General features: G+C 48.5%; 1 protein-coding gene across 2 annotated transcripts in view; it reads left to right on the top strand.

Moving 5' to 3' along the window:
- The window catches only part of LOC118234049 (partitioning defective 3 homolog), a 258,754-nt gene that overhangs the window by 102,954 nt on the left and 140,203 nt on the right, over nt 1-15,597 (top strand). For both annotated transcript variants that reach the window (XM_035430352.1, XM_035430351.1), the window contains exons 4-5: nt 9,084-9,262; nt 11,640-11,783. In XM_035430352.1, coding sequence (XP_035286243.1) covers nt 9,084-9,262; nt 11,640-11,783 — 323 coding nt within the window. The remainder of the gene's footprint in view (nt 1-9,083; nt 9,263-11,639; nt 11,784-15,597) is intronic.

The following is a 15,597-nucleotide window of genomic DNA, read 5'->3' as shown; positions in this document are numbered from 1 at the left end:
CGCCTCTGTGTGTATAACACTGTGGGCTTCACATCGCATTTTCTGAAGTGGAATGATTAGTCATTTTCTCTGACCTTGTGTTGTGCCCTCTCTGTTTATATAAGTTAAGTAGGGAGCCACTTCCTGTTTCCCTGAAAGTGCCCACCTGTTTCTGTCCCTCGTGAAAAGCAGCCCCCATCTAATTCAGTTCCAGAGCCTCTCCAGCTTTAGTCTATTCTCTGCCCTGAAGTTCTTTCTTAAGTTTTTCTTCTTAAAACACACTCGGTATTGAATAATAAATGACTTTATAAAGTGAAATTGAATTTGCTTCAGCTTGTGTTCTTGGCCCTCTTCAATGCATTATTGTGCCTGTTGAACACAAATTGTTTTTATATTGTTTTTTGTTTTGATGGCAGTTTTATCCTTTTTCACGTGTTCAGACATCCCTGTGGCATTTTCACCCGCGCAGCCCAGCTGTTCTGAACACAAGCGGCTGGTGTTCTGCAGCCAGTCAACACTGAGGCTTGCCGCCATCGAGCAGCGAGCAGCGAGCAGCGAGCGTGCTTCCCCACACACCCCTGTGGGGATCGTGTGTGAATATAAAACAGAGTTTCAATGCCAGGCTCCTTTCTGTTTAAACTTGTTATAATAAAACTTCTGTTGTTCCCCCCTGAATGCAGATTATGACCCAGTTTCTGCTGGGTGTGACTGGCTGAAGTTCTCTTTTCTAACTCCTCCTGGCGTAGCGTAAGAATGGTGACAGGGCTCGGCCAAGTCGCCCACGTCCTCCTAACACCTGCCAATTCACTTTTGTCCCCTGTAGGGGACATGAGTATCTTGTCTTAACTTCAATAAACATATTCTGCGATGCTGAAATCAACACTACTAGAGCCAAACAATATTTTTGTTTTCATTACAACATGTTTTTGTCATTCCAAAACATTTGTGTGATGTTATGTAAAATAATATAAATATAATATGAAATAATAATAATAATCATTTGATCCTTTTTTCCTGCCGGTTCTCAGGAGAATACACATTGGACGTGTCCTCTACATATAGACTTGAGTATCCGGTCTTTTATTTTTGTGCTTTTCCAAGAGTGTTTAAATCCTTCTTATTGTGTGGTCCCCTAAACTGCACCTAATACTTTAAGGTCTTAATGAAGGCATTCTAGGTGATCAATATAGCTTCCTTTGTTTTGCACTAAATACTTTTTTATCCTCCTGGCTTTCTGACTGCTACAGCACAATACCTTTGTTTCAGAGGTTTGATTATTTTCAAATTGAGTTTTAATTAGTCTGCTCTGTTTGGTTTTATTCCCTCTAATTAGTGCTTTTTTGTAAGTGTTCTGTTCGATGCGGCTCTGAAACCTCTGGGTGTTTACCTGCCTGGTCCTGAGCCAGCACAGGCTCAGACGCTGATTAAAAGTGACTTGCGAGGCCATTGTTTTGGCCTTTTGTATGCTAATGTGAAGAAGCATAGTTTACACGCCTCGTACCCCTGTGCGCACGCTGGTGTGATGACATTTTGCTGGCAGTAGCCTGCCCTAGGACAGTACCCCCCCCCACCCTACCCCCCCACTCAGCAGTACGCTCCCGGTGAAATTCGGACCTGTCTTCCTTTGTCACGTTCCCTGCCGGACGCCGTGTTCGTACACATGTACCCAGCGCAGAGAACATTAGTATTCAGGCGAGGCTGGACCTGACAGGCTGCTCATTGGAGGGGAGGGGGCTCATGGTGGCTCATCCCCAGACAGGATTCTGAGTGCTGCTGAGGGAAATCTGAGTGTTCATGCTGAATATGCTGATGTGTGGCTGCGTTGGAGACACAGAGACAGAGCGAACGCAACGGGACAGACAGCCGGAGCACGTCAGGTCTAACTCACTGTTTCCACGAATGATGACTTCAACAATAACAGTCACTAAAGAAATTATCATAAGCATTCCAACTGAATTTCAAATGAATAACGATTTATGTAGTGTCTACACTGAGTAACTATGAAAGCAGGCGGGAGCAGTACTAATAAACATAGTTTAGATCACACTCGGTGATTTTAAGGATGCTCCTCCAGCGATGAAGAAAGTGCAAGCCTTCACTGCGGTGTGCTGTCTATCTGGGGCGAATGTGAGTCGAATGACAGGCGTGTGGCTCATGCCAGCAAACAGTAGACCGTTTAAGTGGAAGTGGGCCTTTGCTGTGGGTCACACAGACAGGTCCTGAGTGTTTGAGCGTCACACAGACTGAGGTCCTGTGCTGAAGGCCCCTTTACGGCTGGCTGTGTTGTGCCTGAGTGTTTGAGCGTCACACAGACTGAGGTACTGTGCTGAAGGCCCCTTTACAGCTGGCTGTGTCGTGCCTGAGTGTTTGAGCGTCACACAGACTGAGGTACTGTGCTGAAGGCCCCTTTACGGCTGGCTGTGTCGTGCCTGAGTGTTTGAGCGTCACACAGACTGAGGTACTGTGCTGAAGGCCCCTTTACGGCTGGCTGTGTCGTGCCTGAGTGTTTGAGCGTCACACAGACTGAGGTACTGCGCTGAAGGCCCCTTTACGGCTGGCTGTGTCGTGCCTGAGTGTTTGAGCGTCACACAGACAGGTCCTGTGCTGAAGGCCCCTTTACGGCTGGCTGTGTCGTGCCTGAGTGTTTGAGCAGGAGCACCTGGCTGGCAGGTGGAGGTCTGTACACACGTCAGGCTCTGATGGATAGCAGCAGACTGAACAGAGGCGAAGACGGGGTTGAAATAAACCTGCTGCTTCCGTGGGCTTTTATCTTCAAAAATAGTTTGGTTAAGCTGTTTTTTTCTCTTTAATTTTTTTTTTTGTAAATTATCTTTGGCCCTTGAATGAAGTTCTGGATACTGTCAGAAAATGTAGATTGAGTTGGTTTGAAAGGGTGCAGGGATCGTATTAACTGTCTCTGTTGGGGCTGTGTGCCTGTGTTCCTCAGCAATAATAGTCTACATACAGGAGACTCCAGTGCAGTTCAGGGGGAGAGAGGAAAGCACTGGTGTTTCAATGATTTTAAGCAACACTGAGCTGAGTGTCTGAATATTTGTACTGTCTTTAGGTGTAAATGGATCTGTTTAAGCTAGCACGTTTACGTGCTTTGGGGTGCAGGGGATGAAAACCAGTCAACAGTCAGTTACCTCAGATTCGTTTCTGTTTTGTGTGGCGGTTGGTGATGACAGGCTTTGACAGATCGGTCTTGCTGAAATGTGTAATACTTTGCCATTGCCTTTGCCATTATAACTGATATAACATATACACAGTGACAGTTTGCTGCTGTGTAATAAAACTGTACTTGGATGTGGTTGGCTGTGTGTCTAAGGTGGTTGGTGGGTGTGCCTAAGGTGCTTGGTGGGTGTGTCTAAGGTGCTTGCTGGGTTTGTCTCAGGCGATTGGTGGGTGTGTCTAAGGTGCTTGGTGGGTGTGTCTCAGGCGATTGGTGGGTGTGCCTAAGGTGGTTGGTGGGTGTGTCTCAGGCAATTGGTGGGTGTGCCTAAGGTGCTTGGTGGGTGTGTCTCAGGCGATTGGTGGGTGCTGTTCTGACCCTCTCCACAGGCTGGATCTGCTTGCAGTGTCTGACCTTATCACTGCAGTAATTTAACTGGTGCTCCTACAGACCCTAACCCTGAGCACATGCACTGTAAGTGCAGCAGTGCTGTAGCCTGGCTAACAGTAACACGCAGCAGTGTTTAAGCACGTAATTGTAAATGCTATAACATGAGATTGTACCGCGTCTAAACCCCAAACCCGTAATATGATGTTCCTGTGTGATATTTGCCCATTACAGCGGTGTTTTGTGCTGTGTGAGATCTGATATGGGGCTGGCCTACAGCCCACACGGACAAACAAAAGGAGCAGCATCTGTTTGTCATTATCTCTCTCCCTCTCTCTCATTCCCTCTCTCTCTCTCTTTCTCTCCCTCCCTCCCTCTCTCTCTCTCCCCCCCCCCTCTCTTGTGCCCCCCCCCCCCCATTTCCTCCGCTGATAAGTTCACTTGCTGTATGTATATGTCTGGGAAATGAACACAATATAATTAGATTCCTGTCCTGTGTCTGCCACAGTGTAATTTCTATTAGACACAGAGCATGGGGGGGAGGGGGGGCAGCATGGGGGTGGGGGGGGGGGGGTCAACATGTAATTACAGGCTGAGCAGACCTGTCATCTCTCCCGCTGCGCAATGCCTTCCCTTATTGGCTGATCCTGAAAGCATTTTCCTGCAGTGCCTTCGCCTATTGGTTGATCCTGAAATAATGTTTTTGCAATGCTTTCTCTTATTGGTTGGTTCTAAAAGTATGTTTCTGCAGTGCCTTCCCTTATTGGCCGATTCTGATAGTATGTTCCTGAATAGAGGGAAGCCATAGATGCAGGGCACTGTTCTGTTTCTGTATTTCATGCAAATCATTTATATCACCTAACATTTTTGGCAGATTTGATCCCTTCATGAGATTTTTTTCTGTAGTTTTCTAATTAATGAGTGAACTGGGATTGCTGTGTGCAGCTAATTAGCTAAATGTGCCAGGCTGACTGTGAATCAAACATCAGAAACCCAGGAGCTGGTTTCCCCACCTCTCTCATACATGTGAAGAGCGTGGAAGTTTTGAACATGTAGAGTTTTGGCTTCATGCTGACAGTAGGGTTAGGGTTAGGAAGGGGAAGCGAGTTCGAGCCCGGGCCGCTCCAGTCAGGCAGGGTCCTGTGGGGCAGTTCTGATTGGGGACAGTACTGTGCTCAGTGCTAAATCACAGCAGTGTTATTGGGCCTCGTGCAGGAAGTCTTGGCTTCCCCTGGTGAATGCTCTTATAATCGCCATGGCGATACCTGCTCTGATCTCCTCCTGCTGTCCCGGATGGAGAGTGCTCGGTGCTGCCCCCCTGGTCTGGCCGCAGCACTGCACCCTCTCCTTGGCGGCCCGCGGCCTTGGGTCTGGGAGGCGCTGGAACTCGGCACGCAATCGATCAATTAAAGCGATCGATTATGCAGTTAACTCCCCTCGCTTGGCTTATTTGGTCTGAATTGGTTGTTGATTTTTAGGTGAAAGCAAAAAACCCACAGACTCTCCGGTCCTCTGTGACCAGGCGTGCAGACCCCTGCCTCAGCCAATTAGCCGCCAGCCCCGCTCTCTGCCTCCCTGTCCCCTGAGCACCGGCTGGGTTTGGGGTCCGCTTCCCTCCCCTGAGCACCGGCTGGGTTTGGGGTCCGCTTCCCTCCCCTGAGCACCGGCTGGGTTTGGGGTCCGCTTCCCTCCCCTGAGCACCGGCTGGGTTTGGGGTCCGCTTCCCTCCCCTGAGCACCGGCTGGCTTTGGGGTCCGCTTCCCTCCCCTGACCACCGGCTGTGTTTGGGGTCCGCTTCCCTCCCCTGAGCACCTGCTGGGTTTGGGGTCCGCTTCCCTCCCCTGAGCACCGGCTGGGTTTGAGATTATGACTAACGCTGACGTACAGCTTGTCAGGAGAGATTTATCGCTCGCGTTTCCTCCCTCTTACAGGGCCCTGCGTGAAGCAGTGTAAACCTGTTAATGTTTGTGTGAAGTGCGCTATTGATTTAGCCATGAGGGACCTGTTGGGTTTTTATTGATTAGTGAAGTGGTCTCTTGGCTTTGTGAGGGACTTGTTGGGTTTTTATTGATTAGTGAGGTGGCCTCTTGGCTTTGTGAGGGAATGGTTGGGTTTTTATTGATTAGTGAGGTGGTCTCTTGGCTTTGTGAGGGACTTGTTGGGTTTTTATAGAATAGTGAGGTGGCCTCTTGGCTTTGTGAGGGACTTGTTGGGTTTTTATTGATTAGTGAGGTGGTGTCTTGGCTTTGGTTGCGTTCCTGGACTGGATCTTCTCCCCGATCTGCAGAAGCGTCTCAAACTGCAGTCTGAGATTTCTGTGGGTCCCTTCCAGTCAGCAGCCCGTTCAGGCCTTAGAGAGGCGGTGTGGGGACTCCAGCTGATCAGCGCTGTATCTCTAATTAAAGAGGAACTGGATCCCAGAGGGGTTCAGACCATCAGGCCAGACCGAGCCGGGCACACACACACACGCTCACATACACACACATGCGTACACGCACAAACACAAACACGCGCGCACACACACACACACACACACACACACACATGCTCACATACACACACATGCGTACACGCACAAACACACACACACACACACACACACACACAAACATGCGCACACACACACACATGCTCACACACACACACACACACATGCTCACATACACATGCGTACATGCACAAACACACACATGCTCACATACACACACACACACACACGCATGCACACACGCACAAACACAAACACGCACACACATACATACACACACACACACACACACATGCTCACATATACACACATGCGTACACGCACAAACACAAACACGCGCACACACACACGTGCACACACACAAACACACACACAAACATGTGCACACACACACACACACACACACACACAGCAGTTATCTATTCAAGCAGATATCAAACACCTCCCCTTTAAAGAGCTCTACTGAAGTACTCAAGCTGCTTGTCAATATTGACTTTTTGCCAGAGCCTTATTTTATGTAAAGATTAGCTCATTTACACTGTATTTCTGTATTTAATTTGTACTGGAAAACTATTGATGTCATGTATGCTTTAGTCAGCAGATATTTATGGATTATGTTTTGACCTCTCCGTTGTGTGTTTGAAGAGAACACAGACAGAGGTTAATTTTGTCCATTTATCAGTAATTAAACCCTGCCAGTAACGGCTTATTCGACAGACCTGTGAGTTCTGGCTATTTTGTGGCCTAACAGCAGATATGACTTTTGAGTACGCAGAGTTAAGCGTTCTGGAAAGAATAATGTGTTTGAGCGTCGTCGTACAGCCACCCAGACAGCTGCGTTCATCCACTGCCGGCCTCCTCACCACCATCCCCTCTCAGCGCCATCCCCTCTCAGCGCCATCCCCTCTCACCACCATCCCCTCTCAGCGCCATCCCCTCTCAGCGCCATCCCCTCTCAGCGCCATCCCCTCTCACCACCATCCCCTCTCACCACCATCCCCTCTCACCGCCATCCCCTCTCAGCGCCATCCCCTCTCAGCGCCATCCCCTCTCACCACCATCCCCTCTCACCACCATCCCCTCTCAGCGCCGTTCTGTTGGTGACCGCGCCTTCTCAGTTGCCGCCTCCAAACTCTGGAATGCCCTCCCCCCTGACATCCGTACCTCACTCACTCACCTCCTTCAAATCTTGTCTTAAACCCCACCTCTTTTCCCTAGCCTTCCGTTGATGTTTGTATTCCCCCTCTCACACCCCCTCCTACCACCACTGCACCACTAGTCCCATTGCATTTTCGGTTTTTTTTTTCCTCTGAATTGTATGACTCATTGTATGTATCATGTATTGTAAAGCGTCTTTGAGACCATGAGAAGCACTATATAAAATAAATGTATTATTATTATTATTATTACAGTGCAGCAGCCGCAGTAGAGGACGAGGTGTGCCAGCTTTAGGGCTGCAGTTATCCAGGTGAAAGGCTGGGCTCTAAATGCTCTCTTTCACGTGTCATTTGAGACTGTAATGTGTCATTTGAGGCTGTCCCAAAGTGCTTTTTAACTGTTCCATTATGCTTATGGCCGTCCCAGCAACTTACACGAGGAATTACAAACGAGCGTTTCAATCTCTTAGATGTTCACTGAATATGCACAATGGTTTAAGCACTAAAGGAACATTTTTTACAATGTCCAAACTAAATTACGTTTTAGTGTTAATGAACCTTTTTGCATGATTAATTCCCTTTTGCTGTTAAGGACCCCTTGTGCTTGGCAAATTTCACTTTGGTGTTAATGAGATCGGTTTAGTGGCGGTGAAGGCTGGTGTGCGATCCATTTCACTCTGTGTTAATGAACCTTCCTCCATGATTAATCTGTCCTTAGTGTTAATGAAACCTTGTGCATGATACATTTCACTTCAGTGTTAATGAAATCAGCTTACCGATGATGAACCCTCTTGCACGAGTCATTTCACTTTGGTGTTAATGATCCCTTGTGCACGACACGTTTAACTTTTTCTGCGGTTACGGTCGTTTCCCTTCCTGCGACCCGTGAACTTTGACCCGTGAACTTTGCGTTGCTCTTCCCCAGCGATGCAGGCTTTTCTGGAGCAGCTTCTCAGCTGTGATTCGCTGCTTTGAGTGATCTGTGTGGAATGACCCGCCTTCTGTTCTTTAGCATGACGGTGTGGTGCAGAAAAAGAACGACAGCCCGTGTGGCCGAAGCAGTGGAAGACGTTAACATCGCAATCCTTTCTTGCGAAAATTGGAATTGGAAAAAGGGCGGGCCTCTTACATCAGCAAGGCTCTGGTCCTCACGAGGAAGGATCATCTGAACAGACGTGCCACATTCTGAAAAAAATTACGCTGAATGAGATTCAGATGTGAGCGTGACTGTTTAAGGTTTTTAATGTGCGCATGTTGTAATGTGAAACCAAAAAACTAATTTCCACCAAGTGTGGGCAATAAAGTGTAAAGTCTATATGGTTTAGATCAGATTTGGGTCACAATGCAGATGCTGTTGACTGACATGAGAGAGGAGTGTTTGGCCCAAAATGGGTGTGATGTGCAGAATCCTGATGGGTTTGGTTTATCGGCGTTCCACATTAGCTCCGCACGGCCTTCTGGGTTTGAGTTTCGCCCCCCGAGTTTTCTCTCCGCTGCAGTGTTTCCATCTGTCCTCCTCCTCCTCCTGTCTGTGGCGTCTCGCGCGGGCTCCTCAGGCGATGTTCGGCCTCGTTTTTAAAAATCCACACAGGAAAAGCACGACAGCACATGCTCACAGACACACACACACAGGAACCGTTCATTTGTATTTGACTCTAGTACCCTGGCTTGCTTCAGGAGATCTGTATGAAAGGTTGTCAGCAGTGTCATGTATGTATTGGCAGTCGTTATGTGTAACGGATGGTGAGTGTTGTCATAAGGGGCTGTGGGTGTGTGGTGCTGTGTGGTTTGGTCTAGGTGTGGTGCAGGTGTGTGTTGGCTATTTGCTTTTTTGTCAGTGACATGATTTATTGAACGATTCTCTCTCTCTCCCCCTCTCTGTACCTCTCCCCCCCCCCAGACATGCCCCTACACGTGCGGCGCAGCAGTGACCCAGCGCTCATCGGCCTCTCCGCCTCCTTCAGCGAGCCCCACGCCCCGGCCGAAGAACCTTCCAGAAAAAACCCCACCCGCTGGTCCACCACGGCCGGCTTCCTCAAACCACGCCACTCCCCGGGCACCAACAGCCTGGAGAGGAAGGTACTCTCCCCCCATCTCACTCTCTCTGTCTCTCACACTCCCCGGGCACCAACAGCCTGGAGAGGAAGGTACTCTCCCCCCATCTCACTCTCTCTGTCTCTCACACTCTCCCCCCATCTCACTCTCTCTGTCTCTCACACTCCCCGGGCACCAACAGCCTGGAGAGAAAGGTAGCCGACTCTCTCCATCTGTTTCTCTCATACTCTCTCCCTCTCTCCATCTCTCTCACACACTCTCTCTCATACTCTCTCCCTCTCTCTATCGCTCTCATACTCTTTCCATCTTGCTATCTCACTCCCGCTAACTCTTAATCTCTCTCTCTCTCTCTCTCTCTCTCTCTCACTCTCTTAAAAAGTAAATGCACTCTGGTGCTTATGGGAAATATTTACTCAATTTTAAGCGCACTGGTGTGTCCCCCCCCCCCCCCCCCCATCTGTCCTGTTTTTGCTGTGATCTCCCTTATTTATGGCACAGAATACATTAGCTATCACTTTTCCAGGCGAGGACAGTAATAATTATATAGAAATATCTGGAATTAATCCAGGATCTCCTCTCATATTCGAGCCAGGAGTCTCGTGTCCATGGAAAGAGTTTGTAGTCTATCACAGTAAAAAGTGAAATTATAACGTGTGGCTATGCTGCCAAGCCCCGGGTCGGTTGTGATGCATGGAACGCTAAACGCATTTAGCGGCGCTAGCAGTGGAGGCTGCACTTTAAATCACAGCAGGTCTCGCCTGTTTTCCACATTCTGTCTTACACATCATAAAGATTAAAGTTTCAAAGCTTTTTAAATCTTTCTGCACGCTTGTTCACGTGGAATGTAAGAGTTCTGTCTGCAGATAATATATTTTTAATTTATCAAGATTTGGACTCACGACCTGTTTAACAGCATTGTGCTTTACCTCTTCTCTTTAAAGTGATTCCAGGTGTATTCTTACAGCCAGTAGATGCGTCCCAGAGAATATCTGTGTTAATGAGTAATCTCATGTAAAATTTGTCACACAGCCTTTATTCGTGCATCCAGAGCCATTTTTGGGAGGTTGGACCTCATAGGTCATATATAATATGAATTTGGCACTGAAGCACTGGGTATTACTGTGTAATTGCATTAGAAAGGGCTGTTTGACTGAGCTGAGGTTGAGGGTTCGAGGCAGGGTTAGGATCACAGTCATTTCTGGATTTGGTTGTTACATTACATTACATTACAGGCATTTAGCAGACGCTCTTATCCAGAGCGACGTAAATGGTAAATGGACTGCATTTATATAGCGCTTTTATCCAAAGTGCTTTACAATTGATGCCTCTCATTCGCCAGAGCAGTTGGGGGTTAGGTGTCTTGCTCAAGGACACTTCGACACGCCCAGGGCGGGGTTTGAACTGGCAACCCTCCGACTGCCAGACAATCAGTCTTACCTCCTGAGCTATGTCGCCCCCCATGACATACAACAAGTGCAGTGTTTGTGCTTTAAGAGCGGGGCCAGCCTTATTCAGACAAGCACACAGTCTATATTACTCATGTATTACTGTGTAATAACATAGATATATGACAGTAGTTACATAGTAGTTACATTGCACTTACCATACATGGGATTATGTGCATTTTGTGCATATTTTCAATGTCATAAAGATTATGTCAGTGAACTGGTCTGGTGCTAATATAGCCTGGTGCTAATGTAACGTGGTGCTGATGTAGCATGGTGCTAATGTAACGTGGTGCTAATGTAACATGGTGCTAATATAGCCTGGTGCTAATATAGCCTGGTGCTAATGTAACATGGTGCTAATATAGCCTGGTGCTAATGTAACATGGTGCTAATATAGCCTGGTGCTAATATAGCCTGGTGCTAATATAGCCTGGTGCTAATGTAACATGGTGCTAATGTAACGTGGTGCTAATGTAACATGGTGCTAATGTAACGTGGTGCTAATGTAACGTGGTGCTAATGTAACGTGGTGCTAATGTAACATGGTGCTAATGTAACGTGGTGCTAATGTAACGTGGTGCTAATGTAACGTGGTGCTAATGTAACGTGGTGCTAATGTAACATGGTGCTAATGTAACATGGTGCTAACATAGCGTGGTGCTAATGCTGTAACGTGGTGCTAATGTAACGTGGTGCTAATGTAACGTGGTGCTGATGTAGCATGGTGCTAATGCTGTAACGTGGTGCTAATGTAACATGGTGCTAATGCTGTAACGTGGTGCTAATGTAACATGGTGCTAATGCTGTAACGTGGTGCTAATGTAACGTGGTGCTAATGTAACGTGGTGCTAATGTAACGTGGTGCTAATGTAATGTGGTGCTAATGTAACATGGTGCTAACATAGCGTGGTGCTAATGTAGCATGATTCTAATGTACGCTCCTCCCTCTCCAGGGTAAAGTTTCGGAAGCCTTCCGCAGTCTGCCCAGAGATGCAGGCACATGGGCCAATCAGAGGGAGTTTCAGAGGGAGAACGCCCGTTCTTCCCTAAGTGCCAATCACCCCATGGTGGATAGGTGGCTGGTTCGGCAGGAGCAGGTAGGGGGGGTGGGAACAGGTAGGGGGGTGGGGACAGGTGGCGTGTGTGAGGGGATGGAGCAGTTGGGGGCAGGAAGGGGGGGGGGTAGAAGCAGGTGGGAGGGCAGGTGTGGCTCTGCTCTGCTGGCAGAGAAACGTGGAGGTGTGGAGCTGCTTGGTGTGGAGGAGTGGAGCTCCTTGGTGTGGAGGTGTGGTGGTGTGGAGCTGCTAGGTGTGGAGGTGTGGTGGTGTGGAGCTTCTCGTTGTTTCGTGGTTCCTCCTCGGCCGCACCTCCACGTCTCTCTCTGCTGCCCTGTCGAGTTAAACATACAAGCGCTCCGGTTGAATGACTCAGAGAGACGTCTTCTCTTAAGAGCTGTGACTCAGAGAGACGTCTTCTCTTAAGAGCTGTGACTCAGAGAGACGTCTTCTCTTAAGAGCTGTGACTCAGAGACGTCTTCTCTTAAGAGCTGTGACTCAGAGAGACGTCTTCTCTTAAGAGCTGTGACTCAGAGACGTCTTCTCTTAAGAGCTGTGACTCAGAGAGACGTCTTCTCTTAAAAGCTGTGACTCAGAGAGACGTTTTCGCTTAAGAGCTGTGACTCAGAGAGACGTCTTCTCTTAAGAGCTGTGACTCAGAGAGATGTCTTCTCTTAAGAGCTGTGACTGAGAGACGTCTTCTCTTAAGAGCTGTGACTCAGAGAGACGTCTTCTCTTAAGAGCTGTGACTCAGAGAGACGTTTTTGCTTAAGAGCTGTGACTCAGAGAGACGTCTTCTCTTAAGAGCTGTGACTCAGAGAGATGTCTTCTCTTAAGAGCTGTGACTCAGAGAGACGTCTTCTCTTAAGAGCTGTGACTCAGAGAGACATCTTCTCTTAAGAGCTGTGACTCAGAGAGACATGTTCTCTTAAGAGCTGTGACTCAGAGAGACGTCTTCTCTTAAGAGCTGTGACTCAGAGAGACGTCTTCTCTTAAGAGCTGTGACTCAGAGACGTCTTCTCTTAAGAGCTGTGACTCAGAGAGACGTCTTCTCTTAAGAGCTGTGACTCAGAGAGACGTCTTCTCTTAAGAGCTGTGACTCAGAGAGACGTCTTCTCTTAAGAGCTGTGATTCAGAGACGTCTTCTCTTAAGAGCTGTGACTCAGAGAGACATCTTCTCTTAAGAGCTGTGACTCAGAGAGACGTCTTCTCTTAAGAGCTGTGACTCAGAGAGACGTCTTCTCTTAAGAGCTGTGACTCAGAGACGTCTTCTCTTAAGAGCTGTGACTCAGAGAAAAGGCACATGCCCCACTGCCCCTCCACACTGGAGGGCCTGCTATCAGTCAGGCCTGAGAGCAGTGCATCTGAAAGCAGTGCATTGTGGGTAAGGGGGTGGAGCAGTCGATCTCAGGGTGGATTGACAGATGAGTCGACTCCACTTTCAGAGTTTTGCCTTTTTATTTTGATTCATTTTGAGGTTTTTTTCATTTTGTTCGTCTTCTGGGCGGATTGGGGGGGTACGGCGCCCGGGGCGGTGTAGCCCCTCCCCTTCCGTAGCCGAGCTCCGCTGTGGCGGAATGTGGGCGAATCGGAGCTCTGGAGGCGGGTGCCGGAGTGCCTGCGGGAATCACCCGCCAGCTTCTACCCCCCACTGTACCGCCATTTCCTACTCAGTGCCCCCACCAGGAGCCTGTCCTCCCCAGTGTGCCTCATACGGAGCCTCAGAAGCTCTGCCCCCCCCCCCCCCCCCCCGCCGAGCCAATATTCAGTAACACGGGCAGCACATCTGCTGCCTTTCGCTCCTCTCCGTTTCACTTATTCCCTGCATTTGTGATCTTTTTTTTTGTTTGCTTGTGTCTTAAAACTTTACTGTTGGCGTGCCGTTGTTTTCTGTGCAGGCAGTTTTCAGATTTGCAGTATGTCCAGGTCGTGCAGAAGCTGTGATATTCTTTTGTTCTTTAAACGTGGTGGTTTGTTGCCTATATGTGGTGATTTGTTGCCTAAACGTAGTGGTTTGTTGCCTAAACATTGTGGTTTGTTGCCTAAACGTTGTGGTTTGTTGCCTATACGTGGTGGTTTGTTGCCTAAACATTGTGGTTTGTTGCCTAAACGTTGTGGTTTGTTGCCTAAATGTGGTGGTTTGGTAGTTGTTTTTAAGGTCATTATTGGTGCCGCTGGTGTCCATGCAGCAGGTCTGGGGGCTGAGCACCATTTCTGTCGGATGGAATTGTCATTTTTGCAGGGTTTTTTGGTTTTGTGTTCTTACATAGCCTCTGATTCTGTGACATGCTCCTGAAGTGTTTAATTCAGCTTGTAACACCCTGAGGCACAGGGGATTATGGAATATCCCCATACAGACCATATGGTGCATTGTACAGATATAAGTGCTGGAGTTTCACACTGTGTAGCGTGTGCATGATGCATGTACATGGCCTGTTTTTGAAAAGGCCTTATTCCGCTCCTCGAAAAGCCAGCATTTCACCTGGTTTTTGAACAGTTAGGTTTTTATGGTTGAAGATTCCATCTGAGCTACAGTCGTAGAATTAGCGTTTATGTTCACCCGTCATTAGACATCCTGCCGCACACCATGTTTCACGCTCATCCGTTTCACAGTGCAGTTTGCACCTGGGCCAGATGAAGTCTTATCTATCCCGCTTCTTTTATGCTTTGTAATAATCATTTGCGTTTTATGTGACTGCGGTAATGGGGGGATTCATCGCTCTGTTCGGATAACTGCTGAACCGCGATCTGATGCTACAGCACGGCGCTTTTTCAGTGCGTGGTTTGGTGGAGCAGACCTGCGAGTCCTAGCAAAGCAGGGTTCCCTGTCTGCACAGAAACAGGTTAACCGCCGAATGCTAGCGTTGGCTCAGAATGCTAAGCTGAAATGCTAAGCCTGACGGCTTCCCACACTGTATTGATACTGTTTGTCTTGATGGATAAAATAAAAGATAATGAGCAGGATATCCACCTGCACATCCAGCAGGCTGAGGCCCTAATTATACTGCATCCTGTCTGCGTGCCTTGGGTCACCAGAAAAGCCCTAACCCCCCCAGTCTGGCCTGCAGTGTGTGAATATAGCCCCTCCCCCTAACCTTTGGGTCTGTGTGTGAGTTTAGACCCTAACCCCTGGGTCTGTGTGTGAGTTTAGACCCTAACCCCTAACCCCCTGGGTCTGTGTGTAAGTTTAGACCCTAAACCCTAACCCCCCTGGGTCTGTGTGTGAGTTTAGACCCTAAACCCTAACCCCCCTGGGTCTGTGTGTGAGTTTAGACCCTAACCCCTGGGTCTGTGTGTGAGTTTAGACCCTAACCCCCTGGATCTGTGTGTGAGTTTAGACCCTAACCCCTAACCCCCTGGGTCTGTGTGTGAGTTTAGACCCTAACCCCTTGGGTCTGTGTGTGAGTTTATACCCTAACCCCTGGGTCTGTGTGTGAGTTTAGACCCTAACCCCCTGGGTCTGTGTGTGAGTTTAGACCCTAACCCCTAACCCCTGGGTCTGTGTGTGAGTTTAGACCCTAACCCCTAACCCCCTGGGTCTGTGTGTGAGTTTAGACCCTAACCCCTGGATCTGTGTGTGAGTTTAGACCCTAACCCCTGGGTCTGTGTGTGAGTTTAGACCCTAACCCCTAACCCCTGGGTCTGTGTGTGAGTTTAGACCCTAACCCCTAACCCCCTGGGTCTGTGTGAGTTTAGACCCTAACCCCTGGGTCTGTGTGTGAGTTTAGACCCTAACCCCTGGGTCTGTGTGTGAGTTTAGACCCTAACCCCATGGGTCTGTGTGTGAGTTTAGACCCTAACCCCTAACCCCCTGGGTCTGTGTGTGAGTTTAGACCCTAACCCCTGGGTCTGTGTG

Source organism: Anguilla anguilla, chromosome 8 (genome assembly GCF_013347855.1).
Source record: "Anguilla anguilla isolate fAngAng1 chromosome 8, fAngAng1.pri, whole genome shotgun sequence".
Lineage (NCBI taxonomy): Eukaryota > Metazoa > Chordata > Actinopteri > Anguilliformes > Anguillidae > Anguilla > Anguilla anguilla.
This window is presented reverse-complemented; position numbering and strand designations above follow the sequence as displayed.